Source organism: Pteropus medius, unplaced genomic scaffold, assembly GCF_902729225.1.
Source record: "Pteropus medius unplaced genomic scaffold, Ma_sr-lr_union100, whole genome shotgun sequence".
Lineage (NCBI taxonomy): Eukaryota > Metazoa > Chordata > Mammalia > Chiroptera > Pteropodidae > Pteropus > Pteropus medius.
Genome location: NW_024344378.1, coordinates 41,702,891 through 41,726,954, shown reverse-complemented (window position 1 = coordinate 41,726,954; position 24,064 = coordinate 41,702,891). Strand labels below are relative to the sequence as shown.

Sequence of the window (24,064 nt, the reverse complement as noted above, 5' to 3'; positions counted from 1 at the left end):
AAAAGCCAAAAACATACAATGAAGAAAGGAAAGCCTCTTCAATAAATAGTGCTAGGAAAACTGGAAAACCACCTGCAAAAGAATGAAACTAGACTGTTTTCTGTCACCAAACACCAAAATTAACTCAAAATGGATTAAGGACTTGAATATAAGACCTGAAACAATAAAATGCATAGAAGAAAACATAGGAACTAAACTCAAGAACCTTGGACTTAAGGAGGATTTTATGAATTTGACCTCAAAGGCAAGGGAAGTAAAAGCAGAAATAAATGAATGGGACTACATCAAACTAAAAAGCTTCTGCTCAGCAAAAGAAATCGTCAAGAAAGTAAAGAGACAACCATTTGAATGGGAAAATATATTTGCAAGCAATGTATCCAGTAAGGGCCTAATATCCAAAATACACAAAGAACTCATACGACTCAATAACAACAAAAAAACAAACGATCCAATTAAAAAATGGGCAGAGGACCTGAACAGACACTTCTCCCTAGAGGACATACAAATGGTCAACAAATATATGAAAAGATGCTCAGCGTTGCTATATATAGGGAGATGGAAATCAAAACCACAATGAGATACCATCTCACACCTGTTAGAAGAGCTATAATCAACAGGACAAGTAATAACAAATGTTAGAGAGAAAGCAGAGAAAAAAAGAACTCTCATACACTGTTGATGGGACTGCAAATTGGTACAGCCACTATGGAAAACAGTATGGAGGTTCCACAAAAAGCTAAAAATTGATTTACCATATGATCCAGCAATCCCTCTATTGAGTATTTACCCCAAACATTTAAAAACCCGTATCCGAAAAGATACTTGCACACTGATGTTCATAGCAGCATTATTCACAGTGGCTAGGACATGGAAGCAACTGAAGTGTCCTACGATAGAGGATTGGCTAAAGAAGCTGTGGTACATATATATAATGGAATATTACTCAGCCATAAGAAGAGATGAAATATTGCCATTTACGACAACATGGATGGACCTCGAGATAATCAAGCTAGACAGAAAAAGTTGAAAATCATATGATATCACTTATATGTGGGATATAAACTTAAAAGCAAAAAATGAACAGGACAAATAGAGAGGATGGGGTGGGAGGAAAGGAGGATGTAGATGGGGTAAAGGGGTCAAATATGTGGTGACAGAAAGAAATCTAACTATAGGAGGTGAACACACAGTGTAAATATATATATATGCCTTACTGTTAAAGTGTACAGCTGAAACTTATTGGATTTCGTTAACCAATGTCACCATAAAAAAAGAAAAAACCTGGAGAAGCAATTTCACTGGGTTGACTTTCGCGTGCGCACACACTCTGTGTGTGTGTGTGTGTGTGTGTGCGCGCGCGCGCACATGTGAAATTTTCTCTTGTGGACTTACCCCAAGAGTGAATCCTCTTATGAAGCACCTAAGAGACAGTGGTAATGGTCTGTGTGCCTAAACCTCTGATAGTACCCTCACTTTTCCTGCCAGAGAGGGGAAAAAAAAATGAGAGGGAGGGGAAGGGGGAGGAAAATGAAGAGAAGGAGTACTACTCACAGTCTGGAGAGTGAGAGGGAAGTCCAGAGTAGAGAAGGTCTGAAGAAGTCTCTTGTTCTATGAATGAACCTGTGCGGCTCTCAGGATCACTCAAGCTATGCATATATGGACAATTCAAAAAGAGTAAACTATACGTATTGAAGACTAAATTGAAATTTAAAGTACCATCCTCAAAAAGTAAAACAGGATTTATAGACTGAATGTTGTAACTGAGTTGGATGGTAGTAGAACAGAAATATTAATACTCCCTGGAGAATAATAATAAGACCCAAATCCATATAACATAGTATCTATAATATATAGGATAGAATTCAAAATGATAAGATTTATGCGATAATATAAAAAGGAATTACAAATGGGTCATTGTAATCCAAGAAGGAGAACAGAGACTAGAGCAGAAAAACAGTTGAAGAAATAATGGACAAAAACTTTAAAAAAAATTGGATGGAAGTTGTAGTTTATAGATTCAAGAAGCTCAGCAAGCCCCAAACAGTATAACCTCAAAGAAAACCTTTAAAAACGTTTAAAACAGCTAGAGGAAAATTATACAATTTATACTAGGACAAAGCTATTTTAATATTTGAGGCTTTATCATCAGAAACAATGGAGGCCAGAAGAAAGTAGAACATTTTGAGCATTTTAAAGTACTTAAAGAATAGAGCTGTCAAGTCATAATTTTATACTCACCGAAAATATTGTTCATTAATATTTTTCAATGAAGGCAAACTAAAAATTAAGAAAATTAATCACTAGCTAGACTTGCTCTAAAAAGGAAAATAAAAGGCTAAAGAAAGGAATGATACTAAATTAATACTTTGATCTTTAGAATGAGGATAGAACAACAAAGTGATAAATATTAAGGTAAATGTGAAAATAACTATTTTTTCTGCTTAAGTTCATTTAAGAAAGAAAAAAAATATTGTTTCTTGTGTTTTCAATGTATGTAAATGCAATAAATATGATAACTAAAACCTAAAATTCGGTGGGAGAAAGATATAAAGTAGCAACATGTCTAAATTTTATGGGAAGTGATGCATTATGAACTTTTAGTAGACCATGAAAGGTTAGGTAGGCATATTTTAATCTTAGAATAACTAGTAAAATAATAATAATAATTCCAAAAGAAATGGCCAAAAAACCAATGGATACAAATCAGCCAATGGATACAAATTATGAGATAATAAAAATATTTAAGCAATTCAAAAGTAGGCAGGAAAGTGAGAACAGAGGAACAACCACAGATTAATCAAATGGAAGACCTGAAACAATTATATCAATAATTATATTTAATGTTAATGGTATAAACTAGTGATTGACAATCTTTCTCTTAAAGGGAAAAATAGTAAATATTTTATTCTTGAGAGCTATGTGATCTAAGTCTCAACTATTCAATTTTGCTGTTGTGGTATAAAAGCAGCCATAAACAAAATATGAATGACAGGTCATGGCTGTGTTCAATTTAAAATTATATTTAAAAAATTAGGTGGCTGGCCCATGGGCCATTGTTTGCTGACTCCTTATATAAACATTCCAATTAAAGGATAGAGAATGTAGAGCTGATAAAATAAAGCATGCTCTTACTATATTCCACTTTAAATATACAAACACAGGTAGATTGAATGAAAGCAAATGGAAAGTAATAAACCATGAAATATTTAAACATAAGAAGAATTGAGGGGATGTTTTAGTATCAATAAAGTGGACTCTAAGACAAGCATACCATCAGAGATAAAGAGAAGTGTTTCATAAAGATGAAAGGCACATTCATCAGGAAGGCATAACAATTATAAAAATATATGTGTTTAATAATCTCAAGTACGTGAAACAAAATTGACAGAACTTAAGGGGAACATAGGAAATTTCATAATTATAGTATAAATTTTAATACCACTATTTCAGCAATTAATAGAACATTTAGACAAAAATCAATAAAAGATCTGAGCTATCAACAACTTTTACCTAATAAATATAGAATACTATATACAACTGGAGGATACATATTCTTTACACATATACATGGTGCATGTACCAAATTGATCATATGTCAGACAATAAATAAATCTCAAATAAAAAAATAATTATGCAGATTAAATTCTTCTAACACACCATTAGAAATCAATGACAATAAGATATCAAGAAAAATTTTGAATATCTAAAAATTAAATCATATACTTTGAAATAATTCATGGGTCAAAACAATTACAAAATAATCAGAAAACATTTTGAACTAAATAATAGTAAATGTATAGCATATCACAATTTGTGTGATGTAGCTAAATCATATTTAGAGAGGAATCTATAGGTTTAAATACTTTTATTAGAAAAAGAAAACCAAAATTAAAAGTAATAACCTAAGATTCTGCCTTAACAAAGAGAAAGTAAATAAGAGGTAAGTAGATAAAAGAAAGCAATTAAGATAAAAGCGAAAACCAATGAAACAGAAAACATGATAAAGAAAGCTAACAGCTCATTATTTGAAGCTATTGAATAGGAACAAAATTAACAAAACTCTAGCTAGCCTGATCAAGGAAAAAAAGAGGGAACACCAATAATCAATATTAGGAATAAGAGAGGAATTACTATTAAAGATCTTATAGGCACAGATGGTTTCACTGGTAAATTCTATTAAATGCTCAAGGAAGAAATAATACAAATCATATACAAAAATGTTGTAAAAAAATGGAGACGAAGGGATTACTGCTCAAGTGAGGTCAGCATAATCCTAATACCACAATATTTCAAAAACATTATAAAAACAAGTCTGACATTGGTGAAGATGTAGAATATCAAGAACACTCTTATAGTACTGGGAGTTTAAATTGGTAGCGACACTTTGGTGACATGTTTAGCGTTGTCTTCCAAAGTGTGAAGTACATTCTATTATTCAACAATTCCACCCCCAGCAAATGGCTAGCCTCCTCATAAATTTTTCTCTTCCCTTTTGTACTATGAAGTTTTTTTAACCTATAGAATCCCTTCTCATCTAATATAGGTAGGAGATCTTTACTGAAGATTTGATGTTGAATGATTTCCAAAGCTTGAAAAGATCCTATCTCAGGGGCATGGGAAATGATAACTAATCCTAAAGAGCCAACTTTGAGTTGCTGAGACTGCAGATGTCACTTTTGGGTATTTTTTTATTTCAATAATTTTGTAAGTACGTAACTCAAAAATCAAGCCAGAAGAGCATTTCAATAAACATAAATTGGGATTGCTTTTGTAGAAAATATAAGAAATCTCTCTCTTATTTTTAGTACTATATTCTAGGTTCAAACTAATAAATCTCTTGAATACTCCCTGCAATAAATTTATGTGACAATGTCATATGAGTGAATGAGCCGTCATCTTAGGAAAAATAAAGTCAACACTCAGTTCCTATCTGTGAGATAATTTTGTTTTGTGTTGTTTTTATCTAAAGTCTACAGTCTAGTAAATACAAAGCTACCAGAAAAAAGTTTAGTAAAATATCTCAAGCTACATTTTTAAATAATATTAAGAACTTTCTTACATTTTGTATAAAGAAAGAATATATAGCTTGTACTTTTTATTATTTTAAATATGTCTAGGATAGAATAAAGCAACAGTGTTCTGTCTTCTAAGTAGAAAGCATAAAAGATGAGGACTGTTGTTTCTATAATCATAGTATGGTGTAGACCTTTTGCATCATAACTTAGCAAAATGTATCTAGATATGAATTTTTCTAGATTAAATATTGCAAAAAATATTAGAGATGATGGCTGGAATATTTTCTTCTTTTAAGCTGTTATATAGCAAAATATTTATATAGCAAAATAAGACAAAATTTATATATAAATAAATATAAATAAATAAATAAATATAAATATATATAAATTTTGTCTTTGCTATATATATATATATATATAGGAAAAGATCATCATAGCCAACACCCAAATTAACAAGGAGAATATTGCCATGACTTACACATCCCTATATCCTTATTTTTCTTTATAATTTTACTGTATAAATATGTATTTCTAAACACTATAGTTCTACCTGTTTCTTAAATTTATGAAAAGAGAAAATTCTATGCCTGACTTCTTCTAGTAAGTCGAGATTTGGACAGGGAATAACAACAAAGAAGAGGAACCTGAGCATCACTGTAGATTCTCCATTGAAATCGCTGGATTATTTTTTTAAATAAATGGATTAAAGAACATTGGTAATTATCAAGGTTGGTTGATTGGTTGGTTTGAGAGGAAGAACTTCGGAACAGGTTAGCATCTGCCGTAAATATTGGATGTAGATTTAATTATTATGCTTCAATGTTTTAAAAAGTGAATATGGAAAAGACCCAGGTAAAATTAAAAAAAATAATCAGAAGAACGATTTATTTTAAAATATAAAGACTGAGAGGGAATAGTTTCTAATTTCATATAATTTTGAAAGGTATATTAAAGATGAATACAGGATTATTATAGACTAGTACTTGGAATGCAGCTTTTTGTCAGTCAGCTCCCACCTGGATCCAAATCTGGCTCTTCCAAATTCCAGATAACCTTATATTCGTCTCGGTATTGTGCTTTTACGCATTGTTTTCAAGGAAAACAAAACTGAAGATATTGGTACTCATGCTCACCTAAGTAGTTTATGTGAGAAACGGTTTAACTTCTTTTCTGCAGTTTAGAACATCCATGCTAATGACTTTCAATTTGGATCTTATTTCCAAACCCATTTTTATTTTTTCTGTTCAAAGTAGCATGCAGCATGTCTTCCCCAATCAGTAGTCAAGTCGTCCTTTCTTTCCCAATCAGTAGTCAAGTAGTCCTTTCTAGTATTGTGTCTCAGTTTCTGTTAATCTCAAAAATGACGATCTAACTTTCTGGGCTATTATATCCTCTAAGCTAGAAACTATCAAAGGGAATTTCAAATACAACAAATTATCTGTATGTCGAGTGAGACCATTACAAATATATCAGCCACTCAGTCATTTTGTTGTGATGCTATTATTCACGAAGACAAAAATTTAATTTTATTTACACAGGTACCTCACATTTAAGCTTTCTATGTAAATGTCCTGTCATCCCAAACAAGTCATGGTTTCTAATTCAGGGATCATGGCTTGTATTTGTATCCCCTGTGTTTAAAACAGTAGGAATTTAATGTCTATTTTTGTTATTGGTATTTGCGATGATACTGGTTGTTTGGGGTGATTGTTTTGTTTTGTTTTTGGTGATAACAAATAAAAATAAAAAAGAAGAGTAGCTTTCTAAGATAGAAAGAAAATAGGTTAATTTATTTTTTGAATTAATAAGGAAAGGAAACATTTATTGAATATCAACCAGGAAATGTTGTAGATATTTTATGTAAGTAATTTTCATCTTTTAGATTAGCGCTTTTAAATAGTTAATGTGCCCTAATGTGAATAACCTAGATATCTTGTTAAAATGCAGATTCTGATTAAGTAGATCTGAATGGAACCTGAGATTATATATATCAAGTTCACAGGTGATGTTAATGGTACGAGTCAGTCTATGACACTTTAAGCCACATGATTTTGTACAACTCTATGAAGTTGGTAGATTTAGTGAGCAAACACCTAAAACTAATAAGTTGGGGGATAATAAAATAATAGACTAAGGGCAAACAACACAATAATGAAAATAGCTTAAACTTGAAAAATAAAGTGCATTAACTATCTCTAAAAATGCTGCTTTCCTACTCAGTTAAATGCTAGCTAGAATAAATTTTGTTTACATTAAGAAAGTACTGTGACAGAAAACATTTATCTTTTCTTTAAATCCGCAACAGCTACTGTTAACAGGATGCTTAACATCAGCAGTTTTCTTCATGCTTTCAATGGTTAGTCTATCCAGTGCCATATCCCAGTGACATTTTGATAATTATTTTAAAAGGTTCATCAGTAAAGTCTCAGATGCCTGCTTTAGTAGAGTCATGTATCTGTTCTCGATGCACTCAGACTGAGCTGTCAGAAAAGCAGGCACTTTCCTTTTGATTATGTTGCTTGTAACACATTCTTAAATTTGCCACAGGAAGGTCTGCTCAAGCTCAAAGTTGACAGGTCCAAAGTCACTAAATATATCAGCTCCAAAACATAGCAGATATTAAGCTCTAGAAACATATCTTCCTCAAAAATAGCAAGTCTGCCTATGCTAATTCCATAGAGGCCAATTACTCTAACATTTCTAAGGCCACTCCCCTGAAAGTGCTAGAATTGGGGCTTCTGCTGACATTTATGACAAAGATATTTCTTTGATCACTGAACTGAAGACTGCCTTAGTATGCTCTTTTATACAGAGCATATATGAAAAGGAAAAGGAAAAAAATAAAAACATTGTAACACTAAAGGGTAGCCAGTAAGGAACTGACTATCTTGAGGCAATGGAACCATGAGTGTGTTCCTTCCCATAAGGAATTATCTGTAAGAAAGAGTGTGTTGTCTAAGTTAAGAAAATATCAATGATTGAGAATGTGAGGGGTGTGACTTTGTGATATGCTCTGAGGAATGACATATCTTTTGCCACTTCAGTACAGTGAAGACTCTTAGATAGAGACCCAGGAACACAGTGTTCCTTTTTCTTTTTCTGCTTTAAGAATAGTAACACTTTTTGCTTCTTTTAATAACATCATAGAAAAGACCTCATTCTTAAATCACTATGAAAAGGGAAATGAATGGGACCACAAAAGTTTGCCTAGAGTTTCTTTCACATAGATAAACTAAGGAAAGTCTTAATTTCAATGAAGATTTTCTGAAGTTAATGAAAAAAAAAATGATTGTGTGGACTGGGTTGTGTGTTATCACCAATCTTGCCTTTGCATTCAAGAATATTGAACCCTCTGACACAAAGATGTGGTCTGGTCTTTGTGACTGTGATCCCAATCCTAGTCTCTCTTACTATTGTTGATCCTTAGTTTCTATGATTTAACTTAATAACTAGAATTTCTACAGGAGGTGATAGCTCATATGTTTTTATAACCATTTCTCAAACTGAAGAAAGCATTCACATTATTTGAAAAGTAAAAATGGTTTCTATAAGAGAAAAAAAATCTGCCACATACAACTAAATGAGCCACCCATATTTATAAATTTCATTTGTCTTTTTTTCCCCAATAAAAATTATGTTCCACAGAAAATGCTTTGATTCTAATTTAATCTTTGGCTTTTGCAATTTATCATTTTATTCATTCAAACCATATCTTCTATATTCATTATTTCCATGACTGGAATCACCATTAATTGAGCAACTCACATCAGAGACATGGAAACTATCCTTGATTTCTTCTTAATTCTCATTCTACACATTCAACTGGTCATAATTCTGTGAATTCTGCATGTTAATTATCCCTCAGATCTGGCTTTCACTTCAGCTTTAGCCTCAGCTGAATATGAAGAAATGTAGACTTCGCCCTACCATCCCTCACCACAAGGGCTGAAAATAAGACTAGAGAATTAAAAGAGGTACAGTGTCTCTTGCATTAGAATCCTCTGTCATCATGGGACTTATGCTTGGCTTGCATTGTGGAGGGCATCCAGTTCTTCCTAATCCATTACATAAAATGACATTAGCTTTTCAAATAGACTCTACCAGCTGCTAAAAGCCATTGTAGGTTTGTCACCTATATTTCCCCAGAGAAGATTTTCTCCTGTTCATAGCTTTGTGTTCTACTACCCAAACTAATTTACATAGTTCAACTCCCAGGAAGCAGTAGTACTTTATTCCTGAGTTCTATACATAGCCCAGTGTATTCAAGTCTGTAATTAAAAACCATAGCCTTATTTATCTTTTACTATGCATGTTATGTTTCAAGCCAGCTGAGCACAAAATAATAGCACTTTAAAATTAAGAATTCCAGGTCAGTATTTGACAAAGAGAGGCAATTTTTCAGTGTATAGCATCATTATATCTTCCTAGGGTAATATCTATCAACTAACTCATTTGTAACTGCGTGTTCAGATTGTTTGTTTTCTTTAAGAAGCATACTCACAAAGAGAGTTCTTCTGAATGTAGGCCATTGCTTCTTCAATATGTAATTATTACAATAAGTAGTTCATCGCTGTGGTATTTTGTACACACCAGTGAATGTGCTTCAACAGTTAAGGACTCCAGATCCTAGAGAGTAAAATAAATATCCAAAACATTAAAAATCTATTGTGACCAACAGGTAATCTTCTTTAATATAGTAGCAGCACATTTTAAATGATAGTGTTAATAATATTTGATAGGGAAACGATTATTTTTTCATTTCTAGAATGAAAATGCCATTCTCTTCAAACTCAGACTCTCAATAACTTAAAAGTATCTGAAAACTTAATATCTGTAGTTTGTATAGTTCATTTATGTTTTCAAATCACTCCCATGTACATTACCTTTCAGTCTGAAATAATTCTATTTGAGTTGCCCAAACCATGGACAAAACTTCTAATTTGAGAAAGACAACACTACTTCATTCTCAGTGAATTTCATTTCTCTCTATCCATCTATCTATAGATATAGATATATAAACATATATATTTAAGTATGTAAATCTGTATATACATATATCTGTAAAGATAGGAAGATGATTTTTATAAAATATTAGCTGAGAAAAATGTAATAATATCATTATACTGGTAGCATCTATTTTTCTTATATTTTATTTTTTGCATTTCCATCTATAGAACAGTAATAAAAGGCTTTATTTTTGTTGTTGTCAGGGTAATTCATATAGACTATATAACTCTCTCTTACTTATCCTAAATGTGTGGTAAAATTGCTGCAATATTTCTAAACGGACTTTCCAGCTTGGATTTGTTCTTATTTTCCTGTTCTTACCACTAGCTGACAAAGTTATGTAATTGAAATCTGAAGAACTAGCAAAATGGCAAAACTTTGAGTATGGCAATCAATAAGGGAAATGCCATTTTAATGTTTAACATTTCTGTAATTCTAGTATCTCTAGGATTAAGCATCAGATGCATAAATAGGAAAAGTCTAGTCATCAAGTCCATTGGCAGATGTTCCTCAGCTTGAAATAGCTTTTGAAATATTTTAATAGGAGGCTTTGATCAATACTTTCTCTGTTGAATACAAACCTTATCAGTGTCCCTGTTTTTTTCTGTGACTTCAGTGTTTAGTTATAAATAAAACAATATGGACATATTGTCATCATCTTGGGTACTAGTATAAGACTTCCTTCTAGGGATGAACTTGTTCACTTGGGAATAGGCTTTAATAAATATGTAGGCCTGTCAAGTGGAAGAAACCTTAGACTGGAGCCCTGGTTATATGGGAAGGGGATTCTACTTGACACCTTCCACACACCCCGATGCAATAACATTAAAACATCAAAATCTCTGCTTATTGGTAGAATGGGAAGAGTGGATCATACATTTTCAAATGAACTCAGTGTTCATTCTAATGAACATCTCATTACATAGTGAGGGACATTATTTTATGAAAGTATATAATCAAATAACTTGACCTAGATTTGGTACAGCTTCCCTGAGGAAGTGATGCTTGATATGAGCACTATTTGATGAGTTTGAGTTACCTAGAAGAGGTAGACCTATGCAAAAGGAACAGCATTGATGAAAGCTCCTAAGCAAGGAAGAAGTGCAGAAAGTTAGAGGGTCTAATGGTAAATGATGCTAGAGAGAGAAACAGGCATCAAATATTTCAGGGCTTTAGGCCAAGTTAAGAATTTTTGCATTTATCCTAAAATAAAAAGGGAGCTACCTCAGTTGTCCCATTTAGAGATAATAGTAATATAGAGTAGGATTGGGGCAGTGGACCTAGTATCCCAGAAGTCAGAGAACTGGGTAAAGACATTTCTCTTCTGAGAAAGAGGTAGAAAGAAAGAGTGAGAAAAATAGTAATGAGAAAGGAGAGAGAAACTCATCCTTGACTATTTCAATCCAATTTATACCCTATATCCTGTATCTTCTTAACACGTCTTAGAAGCTTAGGGATAATATTGCTTATATGATTTGAATTTTATATACTATATTGAGTATTTGTTTATGACACTTCATAACACACTTAAAATAAAATATTTTTGTTTGTCCTGTCTGATATTTTCCATCTTACATAAATAGTAGGTACATAGTCAATATTCTTAACAATTAGAAAAGTTATATCTCCTAGTGTTATATAAACTCTTTTAAGCTCATGGTTTTAAATAAAACCAAGTTTAATGTTTATAAATTCCAAATAAATGGACAAACTGTCTAATCCCAAACATTCAGATATTGCAAATATGTGGTTTTTTGTTTTTGTTCTTGTTTTTTTTTTTACCTTTGCTAACCTCTTATTTAAAAAGATGTATTGGCAATCAATAAATATCTTGCATTTTGCCTTTATATTTATATGGAATTGAGTGGTACATTAGAAGTAACTTTATAGGTGTTTATGACATAAAATTCCTATTTTTAATAAAGAATATTCATTAATTTGGCAAAGATATCAAATTCATTTTTAATTAATCCACTTGAACCCAAGTTATTTGGAAGAGAGTAGATAGTTCTTCTACTCCAAATTCTAAACTTATTCAGTCCCTGAGTGGCAGATTACAATGGATACAAAAATCTCTGTTTTTTCATCATTGGAAATTAAAGTATGTTTTATTATCTTAAATTATAATATACATTATTGGTTTCAGAATTTTTTTCTTTTTTAAGGCATATACTTTCCCTTATTTTAGTTTTATGTTACAGGTAAATCATAACAATACAATATTTCTACAGATTCAGTTTTCTTTACATTCATATTTAACCAAAAAACATTTTTATAAGTAGCCTATCAAAATGATTATTGAGCCTATCAAAATTGTAAATTCTGTGTATATGTGTCTTTGTGTATATAGTGTTTAAATTCCTTAAATATTCCTTGAATTTTTTCCCCAAACTATCTGCATGGAAGCAAATATTCATAAACTGTCCAAATCTGTCCTGGGTTAGTATTAGTTGTTTTATTTAGCTAATCTAATTAAATTCTGCCAACTACCTTTGAAATAAGCATTTTTATAACCATTACAGAGAAGAAAATTGAGGCTTAGAGAATAAGCAATTTGTCTAAAACCACACAAAACTAATATTAATGAAGCTGGATTAAAATGTGAAATCTGACCCCAAATTCCATTTTCACTTGTCTACAAAACCTACTTATTGGCGATTTTGTTATATTATGCCAAACAATTCATTTGATGTTCTTTTCCTTGCTCATTTATTTATTTGATAGGTTGTCCTGTCTTAATAATTAGTATAGAAAACAGAAAAATAGTTTGATTTTCATCTGAAATGATTACCTTTTACAGACCTTCTGGGAAGCATTATTTTCCTGTGTATTTCATTTTCCATAACTTAAATAATCTTAGGTTGAATTTTTCTTCTTTTCTAGCAGTATGTATGAAGATATATGAAAGCTCATACTAGAATATGTAAAAGAAATATATATGTCTTTCAATACCACATACTCCCAGAAATCAGCTTTGCCCCTTCTTATTTTAAAAAATTAGCTTAACCTCTTGAGTAGGTTATTTTGGTTTCTTATATGTGTATCCAAAGGCAACTTCTCATGAGAAGTTTTAGTGAGTAATCTCATCATGCAGGGATCATCCCCTTCCTGGAGTAAGGAGATTACAACCTTTGAGGCTAAAGTCAAAGGCAGTCTAATTGTCTATAAAACTGTGGGAGCCCATGACAGATTATGTCTCCTCAACACCTGCCCCGCCTCGCCAGTCCTGAATACCTTTATCATTTAACATAAAGATGTGAGTATGGAAAGTCAAAACAGGTATCAAATATTTCAGGGCTTTAGGCCAAGTTAAGCCCTGGCTTAATTTTAAAAAGGATAATTTTCTACAAATGAAGTATAATATGAGAGAAGACAAAAAAGAAAAGTTTATCAAAACTAAGGAAATATGGAAAAACCAGCACAGAAAGTGAAAAACATTTAGTAGTAGAACATCTAAGCAACCAGGAAAAGAATGCACAGAATTGGAACATAGAATTTGATGTCATTACCATGGCTGCTACAATTTCAAAATTATTACTGAGCGACCGACTTAAGTAGATGTCATATAAATTCTCCTCACATACTAGCTTAGATGCATTTGAGTTATCATATATCTAGTAATTTTAATTTTTCTCTACATGCTATGACACTGAGGTAATCAGACCTATAGGTACTTACACATAACTCATCTTTTTAATCCGCAAAGTGCTTTTGTTATATTAACTAAGAATTTTTTAAGATTATTTGTATCAATGCCAATATTGAAATATCTCTGAGGAAAAATTAAATTACATGGATTTTTTTCATTTCTTAAGTAATTGTTCTCAGAAATCTTTCAAGAGAAGTATATATTACATGATAACATTAAATCTATATGTTTCCTTACAGCTAGTGAAGTTGAATATCTTTTTATATATCTATTGGCCATGTGTATGTCTTCTTGGGAAGCATCTGTTCAGATTCTCTGTTCATTTTTAATTGGATTGTTTGTTTTTTGTTATTGTTGAGTTATATGAGTTCTTTCTATGTTTTGGATATTAGCCCCTTATTGGAGGTATTGATTGCAAATATCTTTCCTCATTCTGTTGGTTGCCTTTTTGTTTTGTCAATGGTTTCTTTGTTGTGCAGAAGCTTTTTAGTTTGGTATAGATGACAGTATGGTGATTACCAAGAGAGGAAGGAGGGTGGGAGAGGGAATTGAAGGGTAAAGGGGGTCAAATATATGGTGACAAAAGAAGACTAAACTTTGGGTGATGAGCACACAATACAATATACAGATGATATATTAAAGAATTATATACTTGAAATTTACATAATCTTAACCAATGTCACACCAATAAATTTAATAACAATTTAAAAAATCTGTATGGTCAAATCTGAAGGAACTTGAGAGATTAGCTAAGTCAAACATTGCCCCTACTCCACCTCTAGGGCACACATACCTGTTAACTTCTGGGGAAATGAGTCTTGCGAGAGTTAATATGACTCTTCTGTGGCCATAAAATCAGTTTGAAGCAAAGTAAAATTCAAACTTAGCCCCTTGACTTCCAATCTAGAGTTCCTTCTACAACTTTGCACAAATTATTCAATCTCTTTGTTCCTTCATTGTCTCATCAGTAAAATGGGAACAGGGCCATCCTCTTTGGATTAAAAATGTTAATGCAAATCGAGTACTTAGAAACCATACCTGGCTATTGTAAGTTCTTAATAATATTAGTCCTATGATTACTATACTACTTTGCTATTAGCAACAAAATTTTAGAAATAATTTGGAAGTTAAAAAAAAATAGATACACCAAAAGATGGGGGATGGGGAGGGAAGGATTAGCTTTTCTCCACAAAGGATTAAATATTGTAAAATTTTTTAAAAAGTCTTTATCTGATAGTGCTTTTTTCTCTAAGGAAACAAGATCAACACCTTGTTATCAAGACAGAGTTCAGATGAAATATAGCAGTGGAATCTGTGTTCTTTTTATCATTTCAGACAATAAGTAGCTTTTACAAAAATACATGGTTTGGCTGTGGCATACTAGGCTGTGTGGCGCTTAAAGTTTATATAGTTTTGAGGACCTTTTTTTTTTTTTTAAGAGAAAGTGAGTATTTAGAATGCAAAAATAAGTAACTAGTTACTAATTTTAAAATGTCAATGAATACAAAATATTACAAAATATAGACAAATGATCCATTTGTAGTATTATCTGCCAGACACATATCCATGAGAACTTTTTCTATCTTCGCTTTTCTTTTTTCTTATCCTTTTATTCTTTCTTCTTCTTTCTTCCTTTTATTCTTCTTCTTTACTTTTTTTTTCTGTAGCACACTATTAATTACATCTTGAATAACAACAATTTATTTTGTAATATCACTTCCTATAGAGAAACTAGGAAGATGATTCGGTCTCTGTTTAACATAGTTTATGTATGAAGGTTTGAGGAAAGAGTGAGCACACAATTAGCAGAGATACAAGTTCTATCACAATATCATGTCAGCACCACTAGTATGAAGGTAGTAAAAGGCATATATGGAAGTGACTGTAAACCTTTCAAAATTAGCCAGATAAACTAAACTAAATGTATATCCAACTCAGCTTCCATTAGTTGGATCCCAAAATAAGTATGGCAAATTTACTTGAACAAATGACCATGTGAACACATTTCTTGGGCCTTCTAGGGTCTTATATGGTCCCTGTATAAGTGAGAGGCCCTGAAATATGAACTTTTTATGCCAGGAGGGAAACAAAGAAAACCTTGAGACAGTCTGAAATTCTTAAAGATTGTAATAGATGTTTGAAAGTTTCCCACAACAAATGAAAACAAGATGTAATAAAAATACTCTATGTAATTTAATATCAAAAAATGGAGGGAACATAGACGAAGGCATGCAGAGGCCTTGGCCACATGTACCAGTAGGAAGGGTAGGAAGCCTAAAGAAGATAGAATGGGATCTGATGAGACTAAGCTGACTTTTTCCAGAAGTGCCAGATAACCCTATGCACAAAGTCTAACAGGAGCTAGTTTGAATAGGCCTCTGTGGGGAAAGAGAAATGAAGATCAGTCAGAAGGAGAATAAGCATCAAGCACAGCCTTTATCAGTGAGCACGGGCAGGAAATGTCATTGGAATAGCAGAAGCCATATAGAAAAATAAAGGTGCTGACGAGAAGCCTCAGCAGGTCCCTGGGGCTCCCTGTTCTTCTCCTATAACCCTGCTTAACTCCTTTACGCTTCCTACCTGCTTGACAAAATCCAACAACAACAACAACAAAAACCACAAATCCTTTTTATTACTCATATAAGAAAGAAGAAATAAAATTATTACTGTTTACAAGACATTATTACTGATGACAAGACATATTTTAGAAAACCATAAGGGTTACACAACTGTTAAAGCTAATAAGTGAAGTTTTGAGGAAGTTGGCAAAATTATGGAATACCAACTCAACATACCAAAAATAAGTTGTGTTCTTATACATTAAGCAACCTGAAGAGAAAAATAAGAGAACAGTTTTACTTACAATAGCATAACAGAGAATACAATGTTTAGGATAAAATTAAACCAGGAAGAAAATAACTTATACACTGAAAAATTGCTTAAATAAATTAAAGACTTAAATAAATGGAAAGACAAATGGAAAGACATTCTATGTTCATGGATTGTAAGACTTAGTAAGATGGCAATACTACCCAAAGCAATCTGTAGATTCAGTGCAATTCCTATCAAAATCCCAACAATGATTTTGCAAGTATAGAACAAACGCATTCTAAAATTTATATTGAATCTCAAGAGATCTCAAATAGCTAAAACAATATTAAAAAAGAATAAAGTTGGAAGACTCACATTTCCTAATTTCAAAAATTGTTACAAATGACAGTAATCAAATTAGTATGATACTGGCATAAAAACAAACTTATAGACTTATAAATCAATGGAATAGAATAGAATAGCCTAGAAATAAATCTTTGCATACTTGGTAAAATGATTTTTGAGAAGGGTGCCAAGACCTTTTAATGCATAAAAGACAGTCTTTTCAACAAATAGTACTAGGAAAACTGGATATCAACATACAAAAGAATGAAGTTGGACGTACCTTACACTACATATAAATATTAACTCAAAATGGATCTAAAGCTTAGAGTTTCATTTGGGGAAAATGAAGATGAATAGTGATAATGTTTGCGTAACAATGTAAATGTATTCCATGCCACTGAATTTTAAACTTATAAATGGTTTAAGTGGTCATATTTAGTTATGTGCATTTTAACAGACAAACACAAACACACACACTATATATATACATATATATATATATACACACACACATACATATATATGTGTATATATATGTATGTGCATATACACACACACACATATATATGTATGTATATATGTACGTATATATACATTCTAGGCATTGTAATGATTTCTTCAGTAGGCTCCTTTGGTTTTAAGGACTATAGACTCACTCATGGAATCAGAAATTATAGGACATTATAAGAGATAGTATAGTGTGACAGTTCAGAGCATGAACTTGAGTCAGATGGACAGTTCTTTCACTTAATAGCTGGATGATCTTGTTTTAAAAATGGGGATAATGATAACACCTACCTCACTGAGTTGTAAAAATTAGATGAATTAAAAAAATTAGATGGGTAGATAAATAGAAAGTGCTTGGAACAGTGTCTAGCTCATAGTGTGAACTTTGAGTGTTAGTATTTATTATTATTGCTTTTGTTAATTTTTCTATGGACTTTAACCCAAAACAGGAGGCTGTCAAAATGAGTCAACTCCCAGTTCTCTTTTGTTCTCAGAGTACTGTTTTCTTTCTGTTGGTGCTTTTGACTCCCTTTATATATTTTCTTCATTTTTCTCTTTTAATCCATTGGATTATTTTATTCTATAGTGGTTTTTTTTCCCCCTTTACTTCATAACTTCAATCTACTCAGTCTCTTCTTTCTTTCAACTTTGTTATGTTCTTGTTCTTACATGGTCTTAACTCTACCAGCCCCCTCTCATTCCGATTTTACTAGCTAGCTTCTCTCTACTTATATTTTCAGCTTTAGTTTCCATTGCTGTTTCTCTATAAATTCCAGTTCAAAATTTTAGGAGAAATTTGGACAGCTCCACCTTTTACATCATGCTCATAACCAATCTTTGGTCAACCCACAGATTGCCTATCCTTCAATCGAGTGCCAGCCTATGACCTATTAACCTATTAACTTACAATGTATGTTGTAAAGAGAGAAAATGATACCAAACTTAGCTCCCTGTGGGTATCTTCTCAGAGTGGACTATAAGTAGAATAGTGTAGTTTATAGACTCTTATGAATATAGCAGTAACTATTATTAACATGCTTAGTAGACCAGGAAGCAAAGATGAATAAGACAAAGATCCTCCTTTGAAGAGGTTCATATGGAGCAGATATGTATAAACAATCATGCAGTGTGATAACTACTATATAGTTAAAAGGACAAAGTACTTTTAAACATAGAAGATAATTCAATTTCCTGGTTATAGAGAATAGGACAGTTTTCACAGTATGCAGTGACATTTCAACAGGTTCGTTAGAGATAAGAAATGTTTCCTTGGATGAACCAGAGCCGGGAAAGGACTGGAGCAAGGGCATTAAGGCAAATTCAGTTGTGAAAGCAAAGTCATAGAGGTATAAAGATACATGACATGATCAGGAAATGGAGCTGAAGATAGGATGGCTGGAACATAGGCTAAAAATGAGGGAGGTTATATAGCAGAGTAAAGTGTAGGTAAGAGCTGGCCTGTGGATGTTTTTAGTCTGTGAATTAATGAAAATAAATTTTGATTTTACTTTTGAGATTCTATCAAAAGTTATCAACAAGGATGGATACTACTTCTTCATTTGAAAAAGAAATGTTCTGTGGTAAGGAGAATGGCTTGGAGTTGGTAAGGACTGGAAATAGGAAACTATTTAGAAGGCTATTAACATAGTCCTGTTAAGATATAATAAGGTCTTGAAGTTCAAAAGTGCAATGACTGATTTGGTGATTCACAGGGTCAAGGATGATTCACACATGTACATATCTCAACTATAATCTAAAGAAAAATGCCAAAGAAAGCAACATTTTAGTTACGTTTAGTTAGCATGAAGAGGATTTAAGAATGGTCTTATTTATTTATTTATTTTTTTGCCTCTAGATATATAGCAAAAAGGCTAAGAGTGTGACATTGGGATGAAGATTTTTTTTTTTTTGTCTTAAAGAGGGCTATCATATCTTCTGAATTTTGTCTGCTTTTAGATTTAAGCTAAATATCAGGAGAGTCGAGTAGGATAAAATTTTCTTATAGTGTGCAGTGTTGAATCAGATAAATTGGATCAGCAACAGAACTGAAAATGTTCTTTACAAATACAGCTTGTCTTATATTTGTGACTCCATATTCCCACTGAGGGTTCTGCACCAATACTCCTTTAAAAGTATGCCTCTCTGTGAAGGCATAATTTCAGCACAACCACATGTGTACACAGTTGTCCAATTGCAGGAACAATGAAACACCAGAGACCAGAACCTTGCAATATACACAAACATACATTGTAAGTTAATAGGTTAATAAAACTCTAAAACTGAAGTCAAAGAATACTGTACAGTAGTTATTTCTAAAAGTAATGTGTTTTCTGAAAATTTAATGTGCTTTTCTTTCATAAAAAAGAAATAAAGAAGAGAATATCAACATATTTTCAAGCCACAAATTTTCCCCTCCTCTACCTTTAATAATTTGTTGGAAGTCATTTAAGTAAGGTGTAGCCTTTAGGCTACTTAGTAGGAAAAGGTTCTTTTTATTGTTTCCATGATATGTTAGTGAATTCTGAGTCCTGTGTCCAACATTCTGTTATACCAGTGACTCCTGTTTTCCAAATTCGAAAGCCATTTTTAATTCTCCTACATTTGACCTTTTGAAAAATTTTTCTTTCTCATCTTGAATCTTAATACCTTAGTTTTCTACCTCCTTCTTGATGATTTATTTTCTCATCTCTATCACTCCCACTTTGTGGGTACTTGACAAAGGTGTTTTTCTCCTCCTCCTTCCCATTGTCTCCTTTGATTTTCTTCCAACTCTATAACTATTTCCTCTCTGCTGAGTATTTCCCAGGCGTGGGCTTAGGCTTTATCTCACTTCTATGGTATTGCATGTGTTATTGCCTCTCCCCAAAAGAGTATCACCTTATACAAATTTCTGCATATTTTTCAGATTTTAGTACTTTTGGGCATTTTTCCTTATAGAGCTGGGTATCTTTCCCATGTATTATAGGGAATCTTGTACTTCCCTTTACAATAGCCCTTGTGCTATCATATTTATTATATATTTTAGGGATTCTCAGAGTGAGAGCCCCACCAAGAACTTGTTAGAAAGGCAAATTCTCAGGCCCCAGGGCATCAACTGAATCAGAAACTCCAGGATGTGGCTCAGGCATCTGTGTTTTTACAGCCCTCTAGGTGGTGATCCTGATATAGTCTAACCTCTTAGAATCACCGGTATGTTGCAGTTGCAGGGTTTTGATGCCCTACTGTATTATAGGCTGTGATGTCAGTATCCAGTGCAGAATTTGATCCATTGCTGCTACATACTAAAATTTTGTTTCAGTGCATGAACAAATGAACAAATGAATGATAACTACTTTTTTTAGGAACTCTAATTACAGTTCTCTTATTATCCACTATGTAACATGTCGGAGGAGCCAAGAGCCTTTCAAAGTCAACATCTGTGATAGGAAATCTAATACCCCCTCATCAACACTTTCCTTCAAAAGAATCACACATGTCTGCCTCTATAACCCTAACTTTCCTACCTCTCCTTTTCTATCAATACTACAATCATTTCTCCATTACTCTCTAAAGCCTATTAACCATTATCTGTACTTATGGCATATATTGCATTCTGAACTGAGTTATGGTTATATGTTGCCCATTCCGTTGAGTAATATACAAGCTCCTTAAAGGCAGATACCAATTATCTTTGAATCTCGTAGTTCTTAGTGCATTGGCACTCAATAAATAGTTCTACAGTTAGTTAAAATCTTGTCAAAAAAACAAAATGAAATTGTTACCAAAAAGCAAAAAGGGAGTTATACATGAGGACATTCTACCATTTTTCCTGTTGTTGAAGATGAATGTGTCTAATTTTTGTTTTTTTTTTTTAAGAGTAACTGTCACCTGGACAATGGTAACTATTCCCAAAGAAATCACTATGTGAACATTCTAAATCTTTACAGATTATTAATGCTGCACTTGCTTTGGCTGCACGACCCAAAAGTCAAGTGGTCAAAAAAACCATGGAAATGTACAAGCACACATGGGAGAATCATATCCACGTCCTCACAGAAGCTGTAGATGACATTACAAGTATTGATGACTTCCTTGCTGTATCTGGTATGTTTTTGATCTTTTAGTTTATATATTTGCTCTAGTAAATTTTCTGAAACACAATAATACTGAATATTATTAATTTTATAAAATATAACAAGACATTTATTGCAAAGTACTGTTTTATATGATCTATTCTAGGATAATAAGCCTCATGATTTATAAGCGTTACATCTTAATAATTTACATTGTCTCTCTAAAAGAAACTCCTATTCCTGGACAAAGCACAATTGAAAATAGTAGCTGAAAATCTTAGGCATTTCCTGGCTTTTCAAATAAATCACCATTTTTTTCCTTCCTTAATATACTTATATCTTTTCATTTTCCTGCACTTCTCTTCCAACCAAATTTTTCTTCACTCAGAAGAAAATATATGTACTAACGGGAAAACTCTATTGATTTGAGATACAATGTGTACTTCAACTACCAGTATATGTATTTGAATAGCAGTGATCTAAAAAATCAAATAAAAATATCTAAACATCTAACTATATCAGTAATAGAGAAGCTCGAGATCCCATGTGAAGCCTAGATGATTCTCTCTCATCACAGATTAGAATGGCATCCCACGGGATTGGGAAATTACTCTCATAAAGTCATATCTTCAGATATATAACTCAGGTTTTGATTATACTGTTGTAACAGCACAGAACTAAATACTTTTTCATCTTTTTTTTTCTCATAAAAATTAAGCTTCTCCTTAAATTATATATTTTTCTCTTTTTTTGAGAGAGCTTTTTCTTGGAATGTAATAATATCCTTTGTTATAAAGTGCAAATTCTCATGAATTTTTAATATAATTTTATCTTTTGAAAGTTTCCTGATGTACTTTTTTCTAACTTGAATTCATTGGTTTCATATATGTGTACATTCTCATCCTAAACAATAGTTCCTTAGTATATTTTCATGCATTATTAATGAAAAAAAGTGTGCTAGTTATTTTAAAATTGTTTTATTTCTGTAGAGTATCTAATTTATTTCATCCAACATTTATCTATAAATTTATATTTTTAAGTAATCGAGTCATGATATGTAATATATAAATTTTATATACATGCCTAAATATAAATTTCGCCAAACATGTGTAAAAGGACAAATAATTTATATGTGTATATATAACGTATAGAAATTGCCTTTTTACACAAAATGTTTGGCTGAATTTTCTCACATCATTGTATAATCTTCAAAAAAATGATTCATCTGTTTTCCTTTTGTTAGTGTTTAGCTAAATTGTAATTTTAACTATTATAAACATGCATATTTTTGTCTATTCACTGTCATCTTAGTATAGATTTTGCAATGTGAATCTAATCAATTTCTTATATTGGGGTAGTCGCTTATAATTTAGTCGTTCAATACTAGGTTCTGTTTTTATAGTTAGTTCTTTTGGTTATGATGCAAAGAAGTCTTCTCATAATGCTTGATGTAAAAGCACTTTATTATAGGTTTACTGATGACATAATAAGGAGACTCTCCTGGACACATAAGAACAGAAACCATAAATGTCCAGGTCTTGAATACTTTGATCTGAGCAGGCCTGATATCTAAGGAACTCCATGGGTCTTCAGAGCAGGAACTATGGTTTTTCCTTTGAGTACTAGATTAACCTGACCTAGAAACTTTCTGAGTCTGCTACTTTCTGTTAACAACTTTAGTACTTCAGAATATTTTGCTTGCACATAACAGAAAATTCATATGAAAGTTTCTTAAAGAATAGAAACCTTTAATTATCTCATGTAACTAGATGTTTAAGATAGTTGGTTCTGGACTTACTAGTCACAGCATACCAGAGAACATGGATAGGAGAAGTCTAGGTATGTGAGGAGGAATATCTTATCACTAGCATTGTTTAGAATTGTCAGTACAGGGTAGTAATCAAAAGTGGATTAATATTTAATGTGTTTCATAATTGTTTTTAAATTGTATACAGACAATGAGCTCATTATTTTCTATACTAGGGTGGACTGTTTCTACTTTCCGGCCCTTTGGATGCTCTCTAGTCATTTAAGGTTATTAATGACCTACGTAAACATCTCTGGATTCTATTGACCTTCCCTCATGGTTGCATCTCAAAGCATTACATCTCAAAACATTACACAATACCACCTAAAGCAGGAAGGCAAGGTGGCTTATTAGCTTGAGCTTAAAAGGAAGAAATCTTTCCCAGAAGTCTTCCATAAGACTTTCTAACACTTGTCATAGGTCAGAACTTGGTCCTATACCTACTCCTAGATCAATCAGTGGCAAAAGGAAATATGATTTCCTCAATGGACTTAAAGTGTTGATAAATGGTTAAAAATGGACTAGGGACTAGAGCGAATGGTAATCCTAATTTGTAACACTTGCTGCTTTCTGTAGCATAAATACTCCCACATTGACAGGTTTCAAGCTACCAATGTGATGCCATTGAACTCAAACTGGGAAAAAAGGCATAAAACAGTTCTTGTAAGCCAGTATAGATTCTAGCAGACCACTAGGTTTAGACCAGTCATAATTCAATGTTTCTGACTAATTACTGTACAAACAAAATCAAAGTATTTATCAGAAGGAACAGAAGAGGAAATGGCTGTTGAGTGGAGAACAAAATATGTTTGCTCCAAACACTGAGTGGCATCCACTACTTTCCCAGGTTTCTGTGCCTTCAAAAACTTAC

General features: G+C 32.3%; 1 protein-coding gene across 1 annotated transcript in view; it reads left to right on the top strand.

The window, feature by feature from the left end:
* CTNNA3 (catenin alpha 3) overlaps positions 1-24,064 on the top strand; it is a 1,416,183-nt gene that overhangs the window by 924,912 nt on the left and 467,207 nt on the right. The window contains exon 12 of the mRNA XM_039871928.1: positions 21,261-21,417. Coding sequence (XP_039727862.1) covers positions 21,261-21,417 — 157 coding nt within the window. The remainder of the gene's footprint in view (positions 1-21,260; positions 21,418-24,064) is intronic.